Source organism: Typopeltis vanoorti, chromosome 17, assembly GCF_054136105.1.
Source record: "Typopeltis vanoorti isolate ZY-2024b chromosome 17, IOZ_Tvanoo_1.0, whole genome shotgun sequence".
Taxonomy (NCBI): Eukaryota; Metazoa; Arthropoda; class Arachnida; order Uropygi; family Thelyphonidae; genus Typopeltis; species Typopeltis vanoorti.
In genome coordinates, this window is record NC_143565.1 from 5,034,395 (window position 1) to 5,059,651 (window position 25,257).

General features: G+C 37.0%; 1 protein-coding gene across 3 annotated transcripts in view; it reads left to right on the forward strand.

The window, feature by feature from the left end:
• Positions 1–25,257, forward strand: part of LOC150097108 (ADP-ribosylation factor-binding protein GGA1-like) — a 372,294-nt gene that overhangs the window by 298,911 nt on the left and 48,126 nt on the right. For 2 of the 3 annotated variants that reach the window (XM_090407056.1, XM_090407057.1), the window contains exon 14: positions 17,110–17,273. The exons of the other annotated variant lie outside the window; for it this stretch is intronic. In XM_090407056.1, the coding sequence (XP_090263182.1) occupies positions 17,110–17,273 (164 nt within the window). The remainder of the gene's footprint in view (positions 1–17,109; positions 17,274–25,257) is intronic. 3 annotated transcript variants of the gene reach the window in all.

Here is a 25,257-nt window from a genome sequence, read left to right on the forward strand (position 1 = left end):
CTGACTTATTCGCCAAGAACGTTTGATATGCTTTATTCTTTTCCTTCACTGCCTCTTTAACTTCCTGTGTCCACCAGGGAGTTCTGATTTTTTTATCCTTGCACACAACCCCACCACATGCCTCTCTGGCAGAATCAATCAATGTTTTCTTCAGAGTTTGCTACTGAATTTCCAAGGTTTGATTCCTGTTCTCAAACTCTTTCATTTTCTTTTCAATAATCTTTCTGTATTTTAGTCTACAGTTCACATCTGAGAGCTGCTCAACTTTTATTTGCTTTAAAACTTTCTTACATGTTATTCTTTTCAATATGAAATTCAGTTTTATCCTACTCAAGACTAAATAGTGATCACTTCCAATTTCAAATCCTCTGTACACTCTGGTGTCCTGCACCAGGGAGAAAACATCACTATTAACAATAAAATAGTCAATGAGACTTTTCTTATTCCTAGCCTCTTCTCTCCATGTGAATTTGTGCACATTTTTATGTTGGAACATGGTGTTAGTAATAACCAGTCCATGTCCTGAGCAGAAATCCAACAGATATTTGCCATTATTATTAGCTTTGCTCTTTTCTCCAAATTTTCCCAAAATATTTTTGTATGTCTCCCAATCATTTCCCCTACTCTGCTATTTAGATCCCCAACAAAGACCAACTTTTCCTTTTTTCATTGTGTCAGTTGCTTTTTCTAAAGCGTCAAAAAATTCCTCCACTTCTACCTTAGTAGAACCTTCTGTGGGACCATAGGCACAAATAAATCTCATTGTCCAGTTCCCCATTCTCATATTTGCCCACATTATTCTACTTGAGACTGACTGCCATTCAAGAAGATTAGCCTCATATTTTGTGTTGAATACTATGGCTGCTCCTTCTTTTCCTTGATTGTCATTTCCTGAATATAACATTTTGTATTTATTGCTCAGAAAGATCTCACCAGTTTATCATTTTTTCTAGTTGTTTATCAGAAATTTCCAGACCCCCCCTGTATATGCATCTCTTTTATTCAATGAATTTCTTAAGCAAATTTCTAAAGTATGATATCCCCTAACAAACTCATGCTGACCATCATAAAGAATACTGCTATTATCAACCCATTTTTGAATCCTAGTCCTTACGAACTTCTCTAACACACAAACAAATTAACTGTAACGACACACAAATTGGCTTACATTTTGTAGCCTCAGCCCCCCCCCCCCTTGTGAAGTGGAACAATTTTTCCCACCTTCTATTTCTTTTTGATTCGTCGAGTTGGAAGAATCGTGTTAAATAGGTGCATCATAGGTGCTGTTAATTCTCTACACATTCCTTCAAGACTCATGGTGATATATTGTCAAGACCGCCATACCCTCTACACTCCAGCTCCTAATGATGTCGCTTTCACGATGAGGAAATATATTGACTAACTTCTCATTCGATACTTCAACTGTATCCTCTCCATCAATTACCAATCTGCCAGTATCATCAACTAGCATCATTCTTCCATAGTCATTTTTTCTTGTACTAACCATATATTGAAAGAACTCACTATGATTTTTCTTAGCTTGATTGGCTAATTTCTTCTCATACTGCACTTTTGCTGTCTTTTCCAGCCATTTCTATCAACTTCACACCATACTGTTTCAAATTCAAAACCACTTCCACTTTTTTGTCTCCTTGTATCTCAATCTTGTGGACCTGATTCCCCTGCTATCATCAGCTGCACTTCCCTTCTTGTCCTCACAAAAACACCATATCCTTCCCTTTCTATTCCTTCAATATATCATTCTCATCCATCCATATTTCACTTATTCCAACTGTTTTGGGACAAATATACTCATTCGATGCAACAATTTCATCTCCTTATTTTTGATACTCCTCGTATTCATAAGTAAGTTTGAGAATTCATTTCTTGGTCTATAACTGATCCTGCCTATGCTGCCCATCATCTGTGATTTCTCCACACTTGCTGCTCTCTCTCTCTCTGCTCAACTTTGCCTTTGTCCCATATATCCCCACCCTCACACTCAACTACCGCCCACTCCATGCCAATCTGTGTTTCACTTCAAACAAACAGATTGGCCTATAATCCTTTTAAACTCTATGGAGCATTCACACAAAAGATCAGTTTCCTGATGTGTGCTCTCAAGAGGTGTTCAGGCTACTATGACAGCACTACATGAATAAGTTTACGTTATTAGTAAGCTCCTACCAACAATTTTCCTCCAAATTAGTCTATTACTTGTTAACACTCCAATATTGTTGCATCTGATATTTTTTGCTTGTAAGGCACTTCTGACTGAATTAATCCATGTAGAACTTGTCTTCCTCTGAGTGTCTTTCTTGGCATCAAACACCTATTTTGCTAACCTTTCCTCATCTATTCTGTTTAAGTGATCATACCACCTTACATTAGCCCTGTTCACACATTCTTGAATGCAAACATGTCAAGTTCCTTCCTGATGTCTTCATTTTTAATATGATTCTGCCATTGCTGCCATCAGTTCACTCTCCTTATTTTTCTAAGAACTATCAAATCTCTGGTCTCTTGCCTTTGCCCAAGTGCTTTACTCAACTGATTTGAACACTGTCTGGTATTTTACTAGGTTAGTATTTTATTATTATTATTATCATCATCAACATCTGAGCCCTCCAGGTAGTCAAGGACTTATTGAGGGAGGCTGTAAATCATCCAAACCAGCTGTCATGCCTTCCCTTAAATTCATTCACACTAGATGCACTCACTACCCCTAAAGGCAAATTATTCCATCACTCACTTCTCCCTGGGAGAAAAAACCTAGCTCTTACCCCTTTCTTGACTGTGAACAAACCTAACTTCTATGAATGCCCCGTATTCTCTCCCCACTTTCCATATAAAAGAAAAATTTCATCAGATGATATCCTATAACACCCTTTCAAAAGTTTATAGGCCTCTATCATATCACCCCTCTTTCTCCTGTTAACCACAGTCTGCAATCCACATACTTGCAATCTGTCCTGATAATCTAAATCCCATAATCTAGATATAATCTTTGTAACTCTTTTTTGCCACCCGTTCCACAGTTTTTTTTTATCCCCTTAAAACCTGGGAGACCAAATCTACACCCAGTAATCCTGGTGTGATCTTATCAAAGCCTTGTAAAGAGGCAAAATGACTTCCTTATCCTCTGAGTTGTATTTGCATCTTTTGCTGTGTGACTTTGAACTTCAAATTCCTATCTACCAATACGCCAAGATCCCTTGCCTCCTCAGTTTCTTAGCATAACCTTGCTAATATATGCCACTGGAACTCTAATCACGCTAAAGTGCATAACTTTACATTTACTAACATTAAACTGATAACCATTTTCATTTGCCCAAATTTACAGCCTATTCAAATCATTTTGTAAGTGGTGCTCATGGGCAATCATGGATGCTACTGAATATCAGTAGCATCCATGATTGCCCTGCCTATCTTCACATCATTGGCAAACAATTGCATATCTGATGTTAGGCCCTACCTGATGTCATTAATGTATCATTCATAAGTTCACTGGGCATCCATAGATGTCATATGGTCACTCCGATGCTCGGCGATGTGCCATATCAGGCCTTGCCATATAGTTTTGTTGTATGCTTTTCTTGCGGCTTCAACTCTCTCTGAAGATCAGTCACTCCACACACACACATCATCCATCCATCTCATTGATGGTCTATCCCTTCCTCTTTTTCCAGGAACTTTACCTTCTACTGTTCTGCTGTTCTGAGAAGTTCTCCTTCCATGTTTTCAATGTGTCCAAAATATTTTAACTTTCTTCTGTATATCCTTAAGGAGCCTTAAAGTTCTATTGACATCTTTCAGTATATGATATCCTTAACAGTCTTCTGTAACACCACATCTCAAAAGCAACTATTTTTTTCTTATCTGACTTCTTTAGGTTCCAAGTCTCACATCCAAAATCCTCAACTTTATTCCCATGGAGATAGATCCATCTTTCCAGATTTTAGACAAGTCTCTGACTGTTGTTTTAGCCATTCCTAATCTTCTTCTGATGTCTTCTGAACAGCAATTCTTCACATTAATAATGGATCCCAGGTACTCAAACTTGCTGACTTCCTCAATTCTTTCTCCATTAAGATACACTTGTTTGTCAAGAGCTTCCCTGTTTGTACAGGGTGGCCATAAAATAACTTTCCCTTTGGAGGCATCTGTAGCTAAAACCAATAAACGGAATGAGACCAAATTTTATATTGAAACTTTTGAAGGCATGGAGAGATGATTTCTGCGGAAAAAAAAAAAAGATTTAGTACCAAAAGTCGCCGTTAGGGGAAGTTTTGGCGCTGGCGGAGCCAAAAACAAGCGGATAATTACATTAAAGGCAGATGAAATGGAATAATAACATTTCGACGGTATAAGCGCCAGCCACATCACTCATTCCAGCTGGATATGTTACGCGTTATAATGATAATAATAATAATAATAATTATTATTATTAAACTAAAACAACAACTTGTGAGAGACACAGAAATTAATGTAGTGATTGAACTCTCAGGAAATAATGTTTTATTCATCAGAATCAGAGTCCCCTGGACCACAGACATGATTTTCAAAGTGCTGACCTTTCTCGTGTGCGACATGCTCTACTGCTGAGTGTAAGGAGTAGGATTGGATGTTCACATGGAATGATGTCCAGGGATCGAGGCGGGCATGCCATTGGAAAGAACTGTCTGATAACCCCCTTATTACTGAAATATTGGCATAAAAGGCGCTGTACTGAATGTTCAATGTGTGTGGCCATGCTCCATCCTGCATAAAAATTATGAAGTTCAAACATTATCTTTGCTGCAATGTAGGAATGACAAAATTTTCCAGCATTCATCGCTAAATCTCTCCAGTGATGGAGCAGGTTACAGGACCTGTAGGGATAATATGTTCAGAAAAGTATGGTCCTATTATGAAATCGGCTGTGAAGCCACACCACACGGTTACTTTTGGAGAATGCAATGGTACTTGCTGGATCGCTTGGGGATGTTCAGATGCCCAAATTCTGCAGTTGTGTGTGTGTTGACCGACCCATTCAGATAAAAATGAGCCTCATCACCCCACAATATTCTCCAAGGCCAGTCATTGTCGACCTCCATTTGTGCAAGAAACGTTAGCGCAAAGGTCATGCGCTTATCATAATCTGCGGCATTTACTGCATGCACATGGCTGAACTTATACAGATAGAAGTGAAGCATTTTCCGTAAGATTTTCCAGACTGTACCATAAGCCATATCAAGTTTGTGAGCTATGGCACGAGCACTTGGACCTGTACTATTCCCTGTGTCATCGAACACCGCAGTAGCAACGTCTGTTACTGTCTCTTCTTGCACTGATTTCCGTCCTCTGCCAGGTCTAACTCCTAGTGATCCAGTTTCTTCAAACTTCTTAATCATGGCTCTCAGTGCTACAGCTGACATAGGACCTGTACGAGGGTTATGAAGCCTTCTAAATTCCCGAAGGGCCGCTATGGCATTGCACTGTTTAAGGTAAAACAACTTAACAAGTAAAGCACACTGAGGCAATGTAGGAAGCATATTGAGCACAATTCATCAGTCATTTGAATAACTGCCTGAACGTTCCCAATCCCTTTTTAAGTGCAATTGGTGGCGCTGCTCTCACATACGCACAGTAAAATTTGCATAATCCTTTTTACCTTAATTTACTGCAAATATTTGACTGTTTTTTCAGCTCCACGAGCACCAAAATTTCCCCTATCGGCGACTTTTGGTACTAAGTCTTTTTTGTGGAATTCATCTCCCCCATGCCTTCAAAAGTCTCAATATAAAATGTATAAAATCTCATTCCATGTATTAGTTTTAGCTACAGATACCTCCAAGAGGGAAAGTTATTTTATGGCCACCCTGTATTTCCTTTGAGAAGCATAATCTTTGTCTTTGCTAGGATTAAGTTGAAGTCCTCTGTTATTACTGATCTTGTTAACTTTGTCAAGAATTAGTCCTAGTTCTTCCATGTCATTACAAAGGAGTACTGTATCATCAGCATACCTCAGATTATTGATCAATCTACCTCCTATCCTAATTCCTGTCTTGAGCTTATCCAATGCTTCATGCATGATGTCCTCCACATATATACTAAACAAGTGAGGAGAAAGTAAACATCCTTGCCTAACTCCTTTTCCAACCTGAAGACAGTCAGATTGAAAAAGGATAATGTGTTGAGGGAAACTTATTCTTTTCATTACTTCCCACAGTTCCACATGCCGTACACAGTCAAAAGCTTTAGAGTAGTCTAAGAAACACATTACCACAGGGAGTCTGAATTCTTTACATTTTTCTATGATCTGTCCAAGGCAAAGGATCTGATCTCTGGTGCCCTTACCTTTTCTAAAACCTGCTTGTTCCTTGGGCATCTCAGCCTCAACTTTTGCCTCAGTCCTATTTAGCATGATCTTCAATAACATTTTGCTTGCATGAGATATTAAACTAATAGTTCTATAGTTCTTACAAGCCTTCATATCTCCTTTATGTAGTGGTATGAAAACTGACTTCTTCTACTCTCTAGGCCATGATCCTGTCTCCCATATCCTTGTAATCAATCTATGAAACACTCTTATCCCCCCATCACCTGTGGCCTTAATTAACTCTGCTGGGATTCCATCTGCATCTGGGGGCCTTATTGCTGTTAAGCTGCTTGACTGCTCTTTCAACTTCATGCCTAAGTGGAGGAGGTTCCAAATCGAAATTTTCTTTATCGACTCTATTGTACAGTTCTTCACTCTTTCCATCTGTTTTTGATCTCCAATTCTTCTGTCATTCCTGTCTTTGATGACATTCAATTTGGGTTTAAACTTATGCTTTAGATCACAAACTAAATTAAACATCCTTTTATAATCGTGCCGCATCATCTGTAACTCTATATCTCTTCACATTTATTAGTATAGAACTTTTCCTTGTCCTGCTTGATGGCTCTTCTGACTTCTCTGTGTAATCTCTTATATTCTTCAGTCCCTGTGTCTCTTTGTTTTTCCAACTGCCTTCTTTTGATTAGTTTCTGTTGAATAGTTGAATCTGATATCCATGGGTGGTCTTCTTATTGGGATGAGATACTTCTTGGCTGTATCCTGTATTATCACCTTGACTCCTTTCCAAAGTATTTCTGGTGAGTTTTCCTCATTGGTCTTCAAAAAATCATCCAATCGAGTTGCTGTTTCTTTTGTGAATCCACTAGTAATTACTCTAACATCCAATCTAGTGGGATGTGCCTGACTTGGAAGTTTGCGGAGTCTTAGTCTTACTTTGGTTCTTACTAGCTGATGATCTGTACCACAATCTGCTCCAGGGCAAGTAGGCACATCAGAGATGCTTGTCTTCCACCATTGGAGAGCCAGGATGTAATCAATCTGGTGCCTTGACCTATCAATGTTCGATATCCAAGTATAGGTCCATCGTGGGTGTGTCTGGAAGCAGGTATTGGTAATAACTAATCTTTTAGCATTGGCAAATTCCAACAGTCTTTCACCACAGGTGTTACATTCACCCAGACTAAACATGTCACACTCCGACCTAACTCTTATACTTTTTCCCACTTTTGCATTTAAGTCCTCTGAGATGTAACGTATGCCTCTCCTTGGTAGGCAGTCCAAAATAGTCTGTAAGTTTTCATAGAATTCCTCACTCTCTTCTTCAGGCCTGTCCATGTAGGGTGCATAAACTACCATGATTGGTAGGCTGAGCCTTAAGTCTAATAGAAAGTATCCTATCATTAACAGGGTTTATAACCAAGAAGGCTTCTTTCCTGAGGCATGTCTTCAGTATCACAGCTAATCCCATGATGTTTCGAGTCACCACCTGAGTGAACAACTAGCTTACCATCCTGTTTCTTGAAGTGACCTTCTCCATTCCATTTGGTCTCTGTAATTCCCAGGAAGTCAATTTTATACCTCTTTACAGACAATCTCAAGAGTATACCCATCTGTAGACCACGAACATTCCCTTTGCCTACATAAAATTCCCTTCTAAGATTAATCCTATACCTTCTGTGTTGCTCATTCACAATATTACTGACTTTTTTTTGGAGACTGTAATATACTTCTCAAACAGGAACCTCTGCCTAAGCCCTGAATGCAGTGCTGATTGTTCTGTGCAACAACCGATGCAGCATGAGATGTATTATAAGGCACAACCATATTAGCATTTTGGAGTGAAGTCACTGCAAGAAGAAAGTGGTAGGGTTGCAGAGGCCCTTTCCACATAAGATGAGATGAAATAGCAAAAGAGGAAAGATTCACCCCCTTAGCCCTCGAATAGCATTGGGAGGGGAAGGAGCAAGAGGAGAAGAAAGAAGGAAAGAAAAAAGGGGAGGGACCAGTCTACAGATAATATAACAGATGTATATTACATGAAGTAAGGCATAGTCCAGCATCAGGTACCAAGTCCGTACTCACTAAAGTGAGCCCTTGAGGAAATTAATGTATAGATTGAACAATAATGTCCCAAGGACTGAACCCTAAGGTACACCACTGGTCACCTTAAATCTGGCAGATTTACACCCACTGTATCACTTTTTGATATCTGACTGTCAACTATTCCCTGATCCAAGTCAAGAGTTTATATTCCAATCCCATATTCTCCAGTTTATGCAACAGCCTTTCGTGTATTATCCTATCAAATGCCTTAGAAAAATCCAACATTATCATAGTGTATCTCCATTCCCTTTATTCAACTCAGCCATAACATTGTTATAAAATATGAGCAAATTCCTAAAACATAACATTCCTTTAGTAAACCCATGCTGCTCCTTGCAGAGTGTAGCATGTTTGTCTACCCATTTCTGTATGCGAGTATTTACCAACTTCTCTAAAATCTTCACTACCACACCAGAGATATTGATAGGCCGGTAGTTAGACAAATCAGGTTTTGCACCACCCTTGTACAATGGAATACAATATCATTCCTGAGCTGAAATTCCATATGTCCCTATAGAAAAATTCTTACCCAGGTTATGCAACAGCTCTTCAACCTCATTTTCATGAACCTCTAACTCTTTATCCAATGTAGCAGTAGCACTGTGCACCATGCTACATACACCTGGTTGATATATCTTAGCAAAGTGAGCACTCAATTAACTGAACAATCTCATTGACTTCCAACATTCGAGTACCATCTGCATTCAATAAAGTTATTCTTTCACATTCATCCTTTCTTTTGCTTGCAGCATAACAATAAAATTCATTTGGATTGCCTTTACCTTGCATGGCCAATTTCTTTTCATACTCCGCTTTAACTTTCTGCACAATACTCATTACTTTTCTGGCCTGAGCTTTATATATATTTCATAACTCCTCTCACTCTTATTCTCACAATAATATTTTCACATCATCATCTTCTTCTGGATCTCTTATTTAATAAGGTTGCATATCCATTTCACTCCCAACTTATTTAGACTTTGAACATTAGGGATACATTCAGATACTGCCTCATTTAAGCACTTTTTCAAAGATTTTCATGCATTGGTGACATTTTTCCCATTCAGTGACTAATAGCATGGGACCAAAGATAGTACTCTCCTAAGTTGATCATAATTTACCAGCTTTGTAGTTCAGCATGTAACCTGTTTTAATCGGAGCATTAATACAATTAGATATTTCCCAATAAAGCACAGCATGATCACTGTCACCAGTTGGTGGTAAAATAGCCATATTCTTAACTGAGATCCCTTCTGACGCTATGAGCAAATCCAACACTCTTTGACCTCGAGTTCCTTCTTTCACATGCTGCTTGAGAAAGTTGTCTCGCAACAATTCAATAAATTCCTCTTCTTTCTTATCATGAGATTTCTCTTCTACACAATGGTTGGAAAATTAAAGTCACCCATAATGATCACTCGTTTGGTACCCATATGACTAAATTGGCCATGCATTTCTTCGTCCCCTACAACTTAGCCGCCAGGTCGGTAGCAATGCCCCACCATATATTTCATTCTGTTAATTTCCACTGCACATCAGATAGACTCAAACTCACTGCTACATGGGACACTGTTGTTTTCTTATGTTTCTACACCCTAACTGGACTTAAGTCACCTGATATCATTAGTAGTACTCCTCCTTACCTATCTCTTCTCTCATTCCTAAAAATAGTATACCCATTACACTCGATCCCACTTACCAGATCTGTTTCTGATAGTCATGTTTCACTAATGCCAACAGTCTTACGCTACATCATATTTAATAAAGCAACGAACTTAACCCATTTGTTTCTGATGCTCCTGGCATTTGTGTATAGATATAATAAATTACCACTTAGCCTATTATTATAATTAGATATGCAATCTATTTGGTCTTGTTCTAAAATTTTCTCTTTTCCCTTCCCAGACATACTTAAAAGGTCCAAACCCATAGCATATTTTTCCACCCCTTCGTCACATACATAGCTGAAACTTTTACACACATTTTTTCCATTCCTCCCTTGATGTTCTAGTTTTCCTGACTCTCTGCATTAGGTCTCATGCCAAGAAGTAATTTCTCCAGGCTCCTGATGCCAAATGAATTCAAGTGCAGGTCATCCCTCTTATACAAGTCTTTTCTGCCATCAAACACACTTCACACATCTAGAAACTCGCATCCATTTCTTCTACACAGTCTGTAAGTACAATTTTTACTCTCTCACATTTCTTTCTCACTTCTTTTAACATACCTTTCATATCTTCTCTCATACTATATTTGTCACTACTTAAATTATTAGTACAGTGGTATCTCGCTAATCCGAACCTCTTTAGTCCGAACCCTCCAGTAATCCGAACTGCAGTTTGAAAGGAAAAAAAGTTTTATTTATTATGTATTATTATTTTGTGTACTATTATTTTTATTTAATAATTATTATTTTAATTATTATTACAGTACAGCATTTCTTTCATACTGTCGATTGTACGGTTATACTGTAGGCCTATTTTGATTTATTGAGTGTTCAAGTTTGCGTTTTTATACTGTACAGTATAAAAAAGCAAACAGTGAAGCATACTGTATTGTCAGCATGAATCACAAATATACACAAAAAGAGGAAATTCAAAACGTGCATAATTTGGTTAAAAACATAAATCCAGATGCTGAAATTTCGCAAACAGATATTACCGAATGGATTACAGGTAGAACCCAAAGTGAATTCGAAATCAGATTAGATGCTGAAATTATAAATATGACGCTACAGAATGAATTAGAAGATGATGACGATGAAGAACTCGAAGAAAAAAAGTAAAACATGAAGAGGCAGTCACAGTTTTAATATGTGTATACAATGGGCCAAGCAGAATGATATGCCATTCCACAAAATTTTGTTGCTAATGCAGCTCTGAGAAGAAGCATTCAAAAAAAGTTTAGCTTCCAAGAAGCAAAAGAAAATCAGTAACTTTTTTACAAAGAAATAAAAAAAAATGTTTTGTGTTATTTTGTGAAACTTTTTGTGTGTGTGTGTGTGTGTGTGTGTGTGTGTGTTGTGTACAAGAAAGTGATATTTTTTACGCAAATTAAGTTACATACTGAACTATGAAATTTTATTAAATCAGAATCCTCAACAATACAGGTACATACAAATTAAATTTTTTACCAAAATAAATTTGTGTTCTATATTATGTTTTAAGTTTTATATTACAGTATAGTACAGTAGCTGTTTTCTATCAGTTACTTCATTTATTTACAGAATTAAATTGATGTACCATTAGAATCTGATTTTTTTTTGCCTTAAACTTTAGTTATTGATGTCTCTTGGGGGAAAATTCGCTAATCCGAACGAGCATGGTTTTTATTGGTTCGGATTAGCGAGATACCACTGTACCTACTAGAACTACCATCCCTTTTACTTTTCTCTTTTTGGTTTTCAATTATGTTTGTCACATTTTTAATTTTTGCCCCTCGAAAGCTAGAAGTGGTGACTCCCTTTTGGCTAATTTCTCTCTTATTCCATTTTTTTTTTTCCCCTACTACCCCATCATACTAGTTTTGTTTATTCTGTTTATTCCAAATTTAATTTGCCTTCTTAACTAACAAAATGTGACTAAATTGAAATATTTTACTTGTTCTATGGATTCTCCATTCAGAATTCTCCATGAAATTTTCTGCATTCCTACCTATTTTTATAATTTGCTCCTTTTTATTGCTGATTTTCTTGCCAAATTTATTGTAACTGTTATCCAGTTTATTTAGAGAATCCTGGTGACTTGTACTAGATGTGTCTAGGATTACATCATATGCATAAAGCAAAGAGTCAAATATTTGATATCTCTGATTCTCATATCAGGTTTAATGCCACTTTCTTTCATAATGTGGTCTACATAGACCAGGTGATGGAATAGATGGTGGAGATAGTATGCATAAGCAAATAGAAGAAATGACTGGAAGGAGGGTAATTATTATGGGAGATTTCAACTATGGTAACATTGATTGGAAGGAGGAGAGGACACATGGGAGGAAGGAATTGGATTTTATGCAGTTATTGAGGGATAACTATCTGCGACAGCATGTAATGGAAAATACTAAGGGTTAGAGAGTGCTTGACCTAGTAATTGTGTCTGAAAATTTCACTGTAACGAATATGACCACGTTGCCACCAATGGTGAGAGTGATCGTAGGATCTTGACTTGGGAGGTTGCTAAAGGTGTGGAATTTACAATTAAGACAGAGTACATGTGGAATTATCGGGCTGTAAGTATGACAAGCTTAGGAGTTCGATTGGTTCAGTGCCATGGCATGTAAAACTGCAAGGGCTGTTTTGATAGTGATAGTGCATGGGAGGCAGTTAAGAAGTGTTTGCAGGAGGCAATGGCTGACTGTATACCTAGAGTCTGAATAATAAATCAAGTAGGGGTTAAATTGATGAATTACACTATTAAGCTTGAGCTGCAAAAAAAAAGAAACAACTGTGGAGGGAATTTAAGGAGAAAGGTGACTTGCAGGCACACGAACGGTATAAAGCACAGGCCAGAAGGGTAATGAGTGTGGTAAGAAAAGCAAAAGCGGATTATGAAAGAACATTAGCTTTGCAGGCTAAAGAGAATCCGAAACAGTTTTTTCGATATGTTGCAAGTAAAAGAAAAAATGTATACTGCAGAATGATTTTAAAGAATGCCAATGGTAGGGAGGTAACCGAATCAGTTGATATAGTGGAATTACTGAGCGAGCACTTTGCAAGAGTATATCATCCAGGTGGTGACATTGCAGGAATGAAAGAACCCACAGCTTATACGGGGAATTGTGGTGAATGAAGTGTAAGTGAATAGTCTATTACAAAACCTCAATGTCGATACATCTGTGGGATTGGATGGTATACCAACTCGGGTCTTATATGAAGCGGCTAAAGAATTGTCAGTGCCCTTGACTATTTTGTTTAATTTGAGTCTCAGGTCTGGGATAGTCCCGAGGGGGTGGAAAGAGGGGAAAATAGTTCCACTGCATAAAGTAGGTTCCCAGACTGCTGTTGTAAATTACCGACCAATCAGCATATCAGGAATCGTTGTTAAGATCTTGGAGAAAATAGTCAAGAGGAAATTACAGGATTGGATACATGAAAATGGGATACTGTATGGGGGACAGCATGGTTTTGTGAAGGGTAGATCATGCCTCAGTAACTTGCTCACGTTTTATAACACAGTGACGGCTGAACTGGATAAGGGTAATGGGTTTAGAGTGATTCTACTGGACCTTGCTAAGGCCTTTGACAGGATACCACATGGAATTCTAATCAGTCAACTGCAGCATATGGGGATGGATATAGGGTTGGTGAGATGGATAGGAGGGTGATTGATGGAGGGATATCAGAGAGTAGTTTATTCAGGAGTAGAGTCCAAAAGACGGCCTGTGACTAGTGGTGTGCCACAGGGTTCTGCTCTTGGACCACTACTGTTCAATTTGTTCATTGACGATATAGGAAAGGAGAGGAACTGTTCATTTGTTTGCTGATGATGATGATACAAAGTTAGGTAGAGCAATAATGAGGGCACAGGATGTCAAAATTTTGCAAGATGATTTGGATAGTTTGGAGGACTGGGCTAAGGAGAATGGATGTCAATTTAATGTGGCAAAATGTAAGGTTATGCATTTTTGGGTGAAAAGATTAGCAGCAGTATATCACATTGGTGGAACTGTATTCCAGGAGATTGACGAAGCCAGGGATTTGGGAGTGTTGGTGTATATGGAGTTGAAGTTTATGGGGCACATCGCAAAAGCGGCTAAATCAGCTCATCAAATCACTTGGTTGCTGAAAAATACTTTAACAGGCAGAGACAAACAAGTTATTGTTCCTCTGTATTGAGCCTTGATATAACCCCGTCTAGACTACTGTGCAGATATGGGCACCAGGGTTTCTTCTTGATGGGGAAGAGGTGGAGAGGGTCCAGAGGCGAGTGACCAAAATGATAGCAGGTCTATGGAATGAACCTTATGAGTACAGGTTGAAGATTTGTGGGTTGCAGAAATTGGTTGATAGGCAGAAAAGGGGTGATATGATTGAGACATTCAAGTTACTGAAGGGTTTCTATAAGATTAATTCAGAAGATATTTTTGAGAATAGGACTAGGGGCCATACATGGAAGCTGGGCAAGAGTGTAGTTAGCAAGGGTGTTAGAGTTCTAGGTTTTTTACTTGGAGAGTAGTGAATGAGTGGAATAAGCTGCCAGAGTCTGTTGTGGGTGCCATGACTGTAAATGAGTTCAAATCTGTAAATGAGTCCGAAGTATGATAGATACTGTGTGAATGTCGAATAGTTGTTCGTGACATGATGTTAGGGCCTCCCTGGATGAGTCTATGGACTCCTTGGAGTTGCCCGTAATAATGTAGAATGGAGATAATATGTATCCTTGTCTTACCACTGAGTTTACATCAAACCAACTTCATGTATTTTCTTTAATTCCAACTACTGACTGACAACTTAAATATAGACTATGTATTGCTCTGTATAATGTTCCATTTACTGTAGTGTTTTATTTACCATACATTTACCATATAACTGTAGTGTTTTTAAATGTTTTTCCCTGGTACCTTGTCATATTCCCATGGTTTCTCAACTATTTGCCATAAAGTGAAAATCTGATGTTAACAGCCTCTATTTAGCCTGAACCCAGTTTGTTTTTCTCCAAGTTTCTCCTTCACAATTTTTCTCAATCTCTTTTCAAGTATGCTGACATAAATACTTACCTGGAACACTTAGTAGAAAGATTTCTCTGTAATGCTTCCATTCAGCTTTATTCTCTTTTTTTATAGATCATAAATATGAGAGCGTTGCTCCAATCATCTGGAATCACTGCAGAACTTTTATAACTCCATATTTAAGCATTTTTCTTGTTAAATATCATTTTCTCCAACTGCCTTTCTATATTTGAAGTTTTTAATGGCTTTTACTGTATCAAGTATTGATAGGTACTCCTGTTTGCATTTTCAAAGTAATTATTCCTCGGCATAATTTAGTAAACCCATCTTAGGATATCCTAGATATCTGAAGTAATTCACTCAAAATGTGGTGATATATTATATAAAAAAGGTTTATAAAAAAAAGTATTATATAAAAAGAAAATATATAAAAAAATAACGTTTTCAAGTAACATAGTGAAACACCAAATTTCTTGATAGAACCTGTAAAATCAAGAGACTAGCTATTTTCATTAAATGGCACAAGTCATCAGCATCTGAGTATAACAAAATGCAAATGATGGAGTACAACAAGATAAAGTTTTAACTGTTAACAGTTCCTTTAGTAAACCCACACTGGCCATCAAAGAGAATGCTGATGTTTTCAACCCAGTGCTGAATCTTGATCCTTGCTAACATCATGCAACTCCATACACACACACAGATTGGCCTGTAATTCTTTTTTAACGGCTTAGAATATTCACTTATAATGTGGTGATATATTATCAATTCCCATAGTCATATTAACATAGAGCTCTCTCAATTCCTCTATATACCTCCTGTGCACTTTCCTCTGCATTCACGCTCTGCATAAGGTCACATTCGTGAGACAATACCTCCTTTATAAATTGCTCATTTAATACCTTTGATATCCTTTGAAGTGGTTATATTTCTACATTTTTAACAACTATTATCATTTCATTTAGTGAATATCATCATGAAATCTCTCATGCAGCCCTTGAATGGAACTTGGCTGTCTTAAAAATCCATGAAGAAGAAGATGATCAGCTTTAATAGAATGTGAGGAGAAAAACCCAAGGATACGAAACCGGTCTAAAGCATTTACAGACTCTATGTTTTTGATGCAATTTGAAAAAGAAGAAGAATTGCTAGGATAGTGATTAGTTTATTCCATGAATTAATTAATTAATTTGCAAAAGGAACTGAGTATTCACTGAGATTAATAAGCAGTCCACAGGAAATTATGAATGTGAAAATGCATTACAAAAAATACAGGAAGAGCACAGTGAAAATCTGAAACATCAAAATACAAAGATAGCAAGAAAAGTTATGACCAGGATTTAAACTAGGTGTGTAGTGGAAAGAGAAAATAAAAAGTGTTTAATACAAAATAGTAACTCTCCATATGTGTTTGATCCATAGCATGAAATGATGAAACTGCATCTTAAGACTGAATATGTCATCATGAATGTAGTCAAGTACAGGACCAATCAGACCAATTTTTCTAGCATATTTTACTGTTGTAACAAGAATAAACCATTAAAGTCACCAAGAAATCTTTATTTTAATTAATATATTCTGTTTGTCTGTGATATATGTATATATATACACCATCGACAACATAATGTATCACAGAATAATAAAATATCATTCTCCATCATATAGTTAATAATATTTAATAATTTTATATTAATTTTTGTAATAACACAACTAATAAGGATGAATAATTATTGTTGTTTAACACTGATTATTCGGAAATGGTTTCTAGTATTCTGCATAAATAATTACTTATCAAGACCTCATTTGTTTTACTTGTTACAATCCATGGTGTTATCAGGAGTAGGTATTTATTGTAAGTAGATTTCAACTTTGGATTACTGCAAGTCATCTCTAAATTATTGCAGGAAACATGAAAGGAAGGTAAGAGCTAGTTATCAATATACAGAGGGAATTTTATATCTCTGATAATAGTATTGCTTTTGGATTAAAGCAGAACTAAGAAAAATCTACTTTTACAGGATCACTTCCACCACTAGCACTTTATGAGAAGAATGGCTTAAGTGTGATCATACATTTTGGTAGGGATTCTCCTCGACCAGATGTCACAGTTATGGTTGTATCTACAATGAGCAAAAATACTAGTCCAGTAAAAAATGTCAACTTCCAAGCTGCAGTGCCAAAAGTAAGTAGTGGGATTCATTCTAGGTTTTGTCTTCATTTCCTCATATAAAATATAAAATTGAAACTGACAAGGAATCGGTGCCTGCATACATGTGCTTATAGACCGTATCTTCACTTCTAGGTAGTCACTCAGTGACTAGAAGCATAATAAGCATCATGATACCTTACAGAGCCTGCAAAACCTCATAAAGTGCCATGATATTAACTCGAGACATTATAGGGACTGTAACATCAATTTTAATATGCTTCTAAACCATGATAATCTTGTGATTATTATTATTAACATCAGACCTTCATTCTGTCAAAGACATCCATGATTATGGACTTTGGGGAAGGAGGGAGAGAAATCAGTATTGAGAACAAACTGATTCAACCAGAGAATCCTGTGGTGAGGTTCTCTTCAAGGACAGAAAAATTGGAACCTCCCATGGTCAACACAGGAAATTAAAGAGGAAAAGAAGGATGCATATCAAAAGTTCCTGGCAAGTAAGTCAGCTTGTGTTCTGACAGAATACAGAAGAAAATGTAAACAGAGCACTAGCTAAACAAAGGTGATGGTATTTCAAAAAATACTTTTTGTAAAAACAAAAACTATTTTCTTGTCCTTACCACTTCCTGACATTGGTAAGAACATAGAAAATAAATGTCCGAAATTTGGTAAAATATTCTAGAGGCTATTGAAAAATCTTAGAAATGGTGGTTTCAAGAGTTTGAGAATATAGTATCAGTGGCAAAAGGAGGCATGAAAACTGAAGCTAACAATATTCTAGTTGTCTAGAGTAATTATTTCCATTGAAATATTGCTAAATGAAACAAGCAGTGACAAAAAAAGTAGTAGTAGTTTCAAGACTCTTCAGGCCTCCAATAAGCAGGGCAGTCATCTCACATCGATGAAATTCATCTCCCACCTAACAACAATCACAAACATCCATGCCTGCATCTGTGTTCCAACCCAAAGCCTATTAGTTGGAAAGCTGATATGCTAACTACTTGACTGAACAGGTCAGCATTCATGCCATTTGTTCATTCCATGCATTTTTGTCAGACCTCTCGTATGTCATTTCCAGTCTTTAACTTTTTTTATTTCTAACACTGTCTTTTACATAGCTGCTTTTATGTTTTAAATAATTTCTTTTATTTAAATTATTTGGTTAATTTCCTAACATATCTGCTTTGTTTATTCTCTTGCCTATATCCACACTTAATTTGTCGTCTTCAAAAAAATAGTGTGTAAAAGATGACGTGTTTTACTTGCTCTGTTGGTTTACCATTCAAAATTTAGCTAGCTTATGTTTTCAGTGTTTCTGTCTATTTTCATAACTTTGTCTTTATATTGCTGGTTTTAATACAAAGTCTGTTATATCAGTTATTCAACTTTGTTAAGGAATCTGTATAGATATACTGGATTTATTTAGAGTAAAGCATCATTACAACACGTGTTGTGATGATGCTTGTATCTTATAAAGATCTCAGTTTTTACATCACACTATCGTCCTTCACTTCCATCAACTGTTGAGTTAACTCAAATATAGACAATGTATTGGACAATATATTTTCATGTTTGTGCCATATAATTGTAGTGTTCTTTTATCATACCTCTCTTTGAACCCATTAACAGACAGAGCAATCACAACTGACTCGGGCAACCCATTCCACTCATTCACCACTCTCCAAGCAAAAATCTAGTCCTCACACCCCTACTAACCACACCTTTATTCAACTTCCAGGGATGATGTCTTGTTCTGCACTGTCTAGCCAAGACAACTATAAAACCCTTTAAGTTACTTCAATATTTCTATCATATCCCTTCTTTTTTGCCTATCAACTAACTTCTGCATTCCATACACCCTCAATCTATCCTCATAGGGAATATTCCACAGACCACTTATCATGTTGGTCACTCTCCTCTGAATCTTCTCCACTACTTCCTCATCCCCAAGAAACCCAGGAGACCAGACCTGAGCACAGTAATCCAGATATACAGATGTATCAAGACTTTATAAATAACATGCCATTTAAATTTCAACTCTCTGTCTACCATCACCCCTAAATCCCTAGCTTCATCTGCTTCCTGGAGTACAGTACCATCAATGTGGTATACAGCTTGTAATCAATTTATCCCAATATGCATAACATTACATTTCTCCACAGTAAACTGACACCCATTATCTCTTGCCACATACTGACAGTCTATTTACATCATACTACAAGCTTTCCACATAATCTTGATTAACTATTACTCTACCTAATTTAGCATCATCAGCAAACAACTGAATATTTCCTTTCAGATTATTTCCTATATCATTTATGTACAAATTAAACCATAGTGGTCCAAGTGTTGAACTTTACAGCACACCACACCACTAATCACTACCTTTTCCTGGATTCTGCTCCTCCATATACCACTTTTTGATATCTGTCCAGCAGCCACCCTTCTCTCCATATAATCAGTGTTATATCTATCCCCATTTGTTCTAATAACAGAGCTCCATATGATACTCTCTCAGATGCCTTTGCAAAATCCAGCAGAATCATCATATTGACATTTCCTTTTTCCAACTCAGCTGCCATTCTATTATAAAAATAAAAAAGTTAGTAAATTACTAAGGCATGACCAACCCTTCACATAGACATGTTGCCCCTCATATATTATCATATTCTTATCCGCCCATTCTTGAATTCTTTTTTCGACCAATTTTACAAGTGCTTTTACCACCACTCTTGAGATACTGATAGGTCTATAATTTTCTACTGTAGTCTTAGAACCTCCCTTCTTCAAAGGAATTATTTTACTCTCTCTTTCCAGTCCCTTGGAACTCTTCCAAGGGACTGGAAAGAGAGAGTATCCCTGAGACTTAAAAAGCCTAGTCAGAGGCATTGCCATTTCTCTTGCACATTTCTGCAAAATGCGAGATGATATCCCGTCTAATTCTGTAGTGGCATTTGCATTGTGATTCTGCAGTATCCTAAGAATCTCCATTTCATTTGCCTCTGTTCCCACACAAGTCTCTGTCTCACATGTCACAGCATTAACCTCACTTGTATGATATATCCTTGCAAAGTGGTCACTCAGTAACTCAACTATTTTTATTTTCTTCTGTTGTCTCGTAACCATCAGCACTCATTAATGTTATTCTTCCTCTTACTTGATACATAGCAAAAGTACTCTTTGGGATTTCCTTTGGCCTGCTCAGCTAGTTTTTTCTCATACTCTGATTTTGCCTTCCTTATCATACTGGTCACCTTTCTTGCCTGACCCATGTACTGTTCATGAATTTGCAGGTCATTTCTCCTTGTATGAGGGCATACCCCAAAATAAATGGAATTTTTTTTTATTTTATTTTATTTTTTTTTTTATTAAAGTTTATAATACTGTATTCTAGTCTCCTTCAAAGAAGTACTCTCAATGTGAGTCAGTGCACTTGTCCCAACGTTTTTTCCCATTGCTGGAGAACTATTCCGGAACTGTTCAACAGGAATACTGTTTATGGCCCCCAGCTACTTTTCTTTTGCTTCATCCACATCAACAAATCACTGCCATTTCATGGTTTTCCTTATCCATGTATAAAAAAAAACATGGAGAGGGATGGCAAGTAGGGGGTAAGACAAATTAATTTCTTCAGGATGGGGAACAACTGCCATGTTGTTTTTCATCAAGAACTGTTGGACAGACAAGGCCATGTGGGCTGGAACATTGTCATGTTGTAGCAACCAATCTCTGCTACTCCACATTTCTGGTCATTTTCTGGTCCGTCCATGAGAAACAAATTCTTTGTGTACAATTCCATTCACATAAAAAAACAAATCAACATTGTCATGACATTGGATCAAATTTGACATGTTTTTTTTGGGTCTTGGTGAATTTGCATGTTTCCATTGTATTGATGCTTGTTTTTGTTTCTGGATCACAACTTTTGAAAGAAAGTTCTGGTCATTAAGAACTTGTTCCCTCAAATCGCAGCAAACATTCACACAATTTTTTTTTCCCCCTCATCCTCTATTGAGTAAATGAGGCACAAATTTAGCAGACACACAGTTCATTTGCAAATCTTCTGTTAAAATTCACTAGCATGAACTCCATGACAAATTCATCTCTTCAGAAACTTGCTCAATGGTCTTTCAGTGATCTTCATTGATTGCCTGGCAAACCTTGTTCCCATCATTTCTGCTTGTCGAAGGTTGGTCAGATCATGGTTGGTCTTCAACCTATATGTCCCCATTTTTGAAAATGGAAAACCACTCATAGATCTGCATTTTGCCTAAAGCATCTTCATTAAAGACTTGCTGAAACATAACAATAATTTCAGCTAAAGTTTTACCTTAAAGAAAACAAAATTTCATGCACACTCTCTGTTCCTTGTGGTCAGCCATCACAAAATCACCAAACTTGCTTGTAACACTAACAAAAAAGCAACCAGAACAATGAACCAGTTCACACTGGATGACGCTACTTGCCAGACTGACTTGGAAAACTGTACACTCTAGATGCCTAGCGGCATCATCCGTAACTAGAAAATGCCCATGCACCAAGTTTAGATTCTGGTTATTTTGGGGTATCCCCTCATATACCCTCATACCCTCCACAGAATTTTCTTTTTCTGCAACTCGTGCTTAATGATATTACTCATCCATATAACTCCTACCTGATTAACACTCCTTACCTTAGGTATGCAGTTTATTCAATTTAATATTGCTTTTTCTAGATGTCCCTTAACTATCTCTCATGCACTACTATCATCCTTCCCTTACAGAGTTCTATGCCATTGCACAGCTTTGAGCTTCCTATTATGCTTGTCATAATCATCTGCATTGTAGTTCCACATATACCTCTTTTTGACAGAATATTCCTCATGGTTTGCAATCTCCCAAGTCAAGACCACATGATCATTTTCTCCAATCAGAGGCATTATGGCCATCTTGGTTATGGATAGCTCTTCTGATCCTATGACCATTTCCAGTACTCTCTGCACCCTGAGTTTCCCTCCATCACATGTTGCCTCAAGTAGTTATCTCTCTCAGTAGGTGTATAAATTCCATTTCCTTCCTTCATTGTGATCTTTCTTCTTTCCAATCCTTAGAGGGCTGACATTGCTGACAAAATTACCAAAATTGTTAAAACATGTTGCTGTATCCAAACACACATGAGATTTAAAAAAAAGAGTTCATAGAAAGATGAAACAACTAATCATAATGCTGTGTTCTATCCTAAAGACAAACCACAAAAAAAGGAGGAAATCCATGATCCACTTCAGATGTTTATCATTCTTTTCTCTTAAAAAAAACATTTCGAAAGAGAATATTTTTCTAAAAATGCTAAAAATGAATTTCAACATATGGGTACCATATAACACAATGGAAAAAATTATCTCTGACCTGTTTTAATAAGGAAATACCATGAGCAGACATATGACTTCAAAATTATAATAACAGAAAAACTCATAAAATATTATTTAATAGTAAAATTTTTGCCTGTGCATCTCAGCCATCTTCAGTACATTTAAAGCTAATTTAACAATAACTGACAACTCCAGAGGGTGCCACCTAAGAAGCTAATGTAAGATAACTGAAAAGGTCAATAAGTTTCCTAACTTAAAAAAAAAAAAAAGTAGTGTTAATGTCTTCCTCTTCAAATACAGAAGAAATAACACGCATCCCTATCCCTTATGTACAAGGCATTAGTGAATGTATAGCAAAAGTTTTAAAACCACTGAATATTTTTGTTGCCTTTCGACCTTTCAGAAAAATCTCCACCTTTCTCATTTCTCCAAAGGACAAGCTTCCACATCTTAATTATCTAGGTGTCTACCAGATTCCTTGATCTTGTGGATTATCTTATTTCGGACAAACAGGAAGACCTGTCTCTATTCGGCTAGAACACCACCAGTCTTATATTTCAATACCTTGAACCTGAACAGTCTAGACTTGCAGAACATGCCATCATCACTAGACATAAAGTTCACTGGAACAAGACAAGATCCTTCACAAAAGTCGGTTCCTCATGGAACAGCTTTATAAAGAAACGTAAAACTTTACTTCACTCTCCTAACTTAAACAGATCCGATGGTTTACGTCTATCCCTTTTATCGGAGATAGTACTTTATAAATCAGCTAATCTTTCCTAACTTTTTATTGTGTATATATATATATATATATATGTGTGTGTGTGTATTTTTTGGGGGGGGGGGGTGCTTAAGAGTCAAAGTTATATAACTGAGAGGAGACCTCCACATAGCCTTTAAAGGAATGCGGAGAGCCGACCAGGGTTTCTGACCTAATGTCCAATCCTCACCTTGTTAGGTATCTACCTGGATACTGAACGAACGAGGATGAGCTGGCAGTTTGGGATTTAGCTGACCAAATTGTATTCTTTATTGGCTTAAACCAAAATAAAAAATGATGGTACAACATGACAGAATTTCATGCTGACTGGGTCATCGCCCGGTTCAACAAGGCCCCTGTTGTTTTTGCCAGGGAACCAGGGCAAACAGCAAAAAGTCAGCTACTGGAACAAATCCTAAAACCCACCCCAACTCAATATCACCAGAGTTCAAGATCGGTACTTTCAACATTCTTTGCCTGAATGGCAAAGAACTAGAGCTAGCTGAGGAATTGAAGTACCAGATCGACATAATAGAGGTGACTGAAACAAAAAAGGATAAAACTGGTGAGATCTATCTGAGCAATAAATACAAAATGTTATATTCAGAAAATGACAATCAAGGAAAAGAAGGAGTAGCCATAGTATTCAACACCAAATACGAGGCTAATTTGCTTCAATGGCAGGCAGTCTCAAGTAGAGTGATGTGGGCAAATATGAGAATGGGGAACTGGACAATGAGACTTATTTGTGCCTATGGTCCCACAGAAGGTTCTACTAAGATAGAAGTGGAGGAATTTTTCGAGGCTTTAGAGAAAGCAACTCACACAATGAAAAAGGAAAAGTTTGTCCCTGTTGGTCATCTAAATAGCAGAGTAGGAAAAAATTGTCACACATACAAAAATATTTTGGGAAAATTTGGAGAAAAGAGCAAAGCATATAATAATGGCAAATACCTATTGGATTTCTGCTCAGGACATGCACTGGTTATTACTAACACCATGTTTCAACATAAAAATGTGCACAAATTCACATGGATTGAAGAGACAAGGAATAAGAAAAGTCTCATTCACTGTCTTGAGCAGGATAAAATTGAATTTCATATTGAAAAGAATAACATGTAAGAAAGTTTTAAAGCGAATAAAAGTTGAGCAGCTCTGAGATGTGAACTGTAGACTAAAATACACAAACATAATTCAAGAAAAAACGAAAGAGTTTGAGAACAGGAACCAAACCTTGGAGATTCGGTGGCAAGCCCTGAAGAAAACACTGATTGATTCAGTCAGAGAGGCCTGTGGTGAGGTCTGTAAGGATAGAAAAATCAGAACTCCATGGTAGACACAGGAAGTTAAAGAGGCAGTGAAAGAAAAGAAGAAAGCATATCAAAAGTTTCTGGCAAATAAGTCAACTTGTGCTCTTAGAGAATACAGAGACAAAAGTAAGAAAGCTAAACACTCTGCAAAATTAGCTAAACAAAAGTCATGGGAGGAGTTTGGTAAGAACATAGAAAATAAATATCAAGAAGGTGGCAAGATATTCTAAAGGTTGTTGAAGAAGCTATGAAATGGAGGAAAGAGTGCTGTAAAAGGAATTAGAGATGATAAAGGTAACATGAAAACAGGAAAATATATATCCTTGAAGTATGGCGTAATTAGTTCGAAAAATTGCTAAATGAAACAAGCAATGATGATAGCACAGTGGTAAAAAAACACTGACCAGGCATGCAGTCAGGAATACATATCCATACTTGAAGTAGAAAAAGCCATCGAAATCCTGAAATGTGGAAAGGTAGATGATATTCAACCAGAAATGCTGAATTATGGATGTATAAAAGTCTTACAGCGGCTGCACTGCATATTTCAGAAGGCCTGGACAGAGGGACGAATTC